The sequence below is a fragment of the Otolemur garnettii genome, unplaced genomic scaffold (genome assembly GCF_000181295.1).
Source record: "Otolemur garnettii isolate 467f Iridium unplaced genomic scaffold, OtoGar3 scaffold00044, whole genome shotgun sequence".
Lineage (NCBI taxonomy): Eukaryota > Metazoa > Chordata > Mammalia > Primates > Galagidae > Otolemur > Otolemur garnettii.
In genome coordinates, this window is record NW_003852439.1 from 7,686,795 (window position 1) to 7,689,364 (window position 2,570).

At 49.4% G+C, this 2,570-nt stretch overlaps 1 protein-coding gene across 4 annotated transcripts in view; it reads left to right on the top strand.

Moving 5' to 3' along the window:
• Positions 1 to 2,570, top strand: part of TELO2 (telomere maintenance 2) — a 26,069-nt gene that overhangs the window by 10,619 nt on the left and 12,880 nt on the right. For all 4 annotated transcript variants that reach the window (XM_023513797.1, XM_023513796.1, XM_003790772.3 and 1 more), the window contains 2 exons: positions 1,166 to 1,234; positions 1,492 to 1,639. In XM_023513797.1, the coding sequence (XP_023369565.1) occupies positions 1,166 to 1,234; positions 1,492 to 1,639 (217 nt within the window). The remainder of the gene's footprint in view (positions 1 to 1,165; positions 1,235 to 1,491; positions 1,640 to 2,570) is intronic.

Sequence of the window (2,570 nt, forward strand, 5' to 3'; positions counted from 1 at the left end):
TGAGCTACAGGCGCCGAGCCACAACCCCTTTTTAACAATGAAAATACATTGCAGCATTAGGAAGGTTGAGAAACACTGATCTAGAATGTACATGTAATGTATCTCCTTCACTCTCTTAGTGTTTGCATTGGGTCCATTGTTGCCTAAATGACACTCTGCTCCTCCCTAGTCACCCAAGCTGACCCCCTGTGTGTGGACCTTCATGGCTGTCCATGGCCTGAACATCCCAACTCCTTGACTGGGCACAGTGGTTCACACCTGTAATCCTAGCACTTTGGGAGACTGAGGTGGGTGGATTGCTTGAACTGAGGAGTTTGATCAACCTAAGTAAGAGAGAGACCCCATCTCTACTAAAAATAGAAAAACTAGCAGGCATTGTGGTTGGTGCCTGTAGTTCCAGCTACTCAGGAGCTGAGGCAGGAAGATCTCTTGAGCCCAGAGGTTTGAAGTTGTGAGCTAGGGTGATGCATTATACCTAGGGTGACAGTGAACTCAGTCTCAAAAAAACCCCCCAAAAACCAAAAAAATCAAACCTCACTGATCACCTTTGGCAGATACTAGAGAATCATTTGAGCCCAGGAGTTTGAAGTTGTCATGGACTAGGCTGATGCTATGGTACTCTAGACTGGGCAACAGAGTGAGGTTTTGTCTCAAAAATAAAGTACAATAAAAGCAACATCCCAGTTCCTCTTATAGGGCTGGTGCCCCCGACCCTCTGCTTGTTTGCAATGTTTCCTCAAGGCTCACTTCTCCAGTGGGTGTCTATCCCTTCCCCGTGGTTGGCTCCCTGTGTTCCTAAGTCCCAATGCCTGGCTCAGAGCCCAGGTCTACCCTGCATGGCTGACCAACCGTGGCCATGTCCCCTAGGTCCTCCTTTTCCTCTGGTGATGTCAAACTCATCCCCACTTTAGAAGGATTGTGATGGTTAAGTGATCCAGCGTGTGCAGTGTTTTCTAAACAGTTATTGATGGCTCTGTAAGTTAAAAACAATCCTGTATAGACAGTAGTTGAAATCAGATTGAATTGTGCTTACATGTAATTGTGAGTGAATCATGTTTTTACAACTTAGGGCCTGCCCAAGCACAAGGCCTATCTCTGCTCTGCCACTTGTTCTTTTATGCTGATTCCACCAACCTGTAAAATTGGGTTCTCTTTTCTCTCCCAGGTGGCTTAGACTGCTCCATCTCCTTCCTGTCTCAAGTCCTAGGGAAAGTCTGTATGCACGGGAGGCAGCGTGAGTAGAACAGTACTGTTCCACCCTCTCCCTACCCTGGCCATCACATCAGTGGTTGTGTAGAAGGTCAGGTATCCCACATGACCTTGATTCTCCATGTGTCCCCTTGCTCAAGTCAACTGGTATCAGCTGTCTGGGCTCCTCAGGTCTGGGCTTGGCTGTGTCTACTGGAGAGCCAGTAGGATTCTCTGGATGCCCTATGGCCACCTGGGGCAGGTGTAGCTCCTAAGGCTGAGGGCCTCTGTATGTCCCTACAGAGGAGACTCTGGATGTGCTGGTGCCCCAGCTGACCACACTCACCAACAGCAGCTGTCTCTGGCAGCGGGTTTGCTGGCGCCTGGTGGAACAAGTGCCGGACCGGGCCCTGGAGGCCATGCTGACAGGGATGGTGGAAGCTGCTTCAGGGTAAGCAGCTGGGCACTCTTCCTGCTGCCAATACTTCCCTCCATGGGGTGTGGGTCCAAGACTTCCCTGAGGTTGCCATTTCCTCGTGCCACTTTTCCTGGGTTCCATGCTGCTGCCCATTGCAGGTGGGGGACTCTCCCTGTCTGGCCAGCAGTCCCTTATTAGACTTAATTGTTTCAGGGTGGCTGTTGCAGTGGTTGGGCAAACACAGGTGCTGGTGATGACCATCTGTGTAATTTCTTTATTATTTATTTATTTTTTGCAGTTTTTGGCTGGGGCTGGGTTTGAACCCACCACCTCCAGCATATGGGGCCGGTGCCCTACTCCTTTGAGCCACAGGCACTGCCCCTTATTTATTTTTTTGAGATAGGGTCTAGCTCTATTGCCCCGGCTAGAGTGCAGTGGTATCATCATAGCTCACAGCAGCCTCAAACTTCTGGGCTCAAGTGATCCTCCTGCCTCAGCCTTCCAAGTAGCTGGAACTATTGGCACCTGCCACAACACCTGGCTTAATTTTCTTCTATTTTTAGTAGCGATGGGGTCTCATTCTTGCTCAGGCTGGTCTCCAGCTCCTGAGCTCAAGCAACCTTCCTACTTCTAGCCTCCCGGAGTGTTGGGATTTCCAGCATGAGCCACCATTCTTGGCCTCTTTCTGTTTATTTTATTTTTGAGATAGAGTCTTTGTTGCCTAGGCTGGAGTGCTGTGGCCTCATTGTAATTCACCGTGGACTCAATCTCTGGGTTCAGGTGATCTTTCTGCTTCAGCCTCTTGAGTAGTTGGGACTATAGGCATATGCCACTATGCCTGGCTAGTTTTTGTACGTCTATCTATCTATCTATATATTTTTGGAGCCAGAATCTCACTTTGTCACCCTTGGTAGAGTGCTGTGGCTTCATAGCTCACAGCAACCTCAAACTCTTGGGCTTGAGC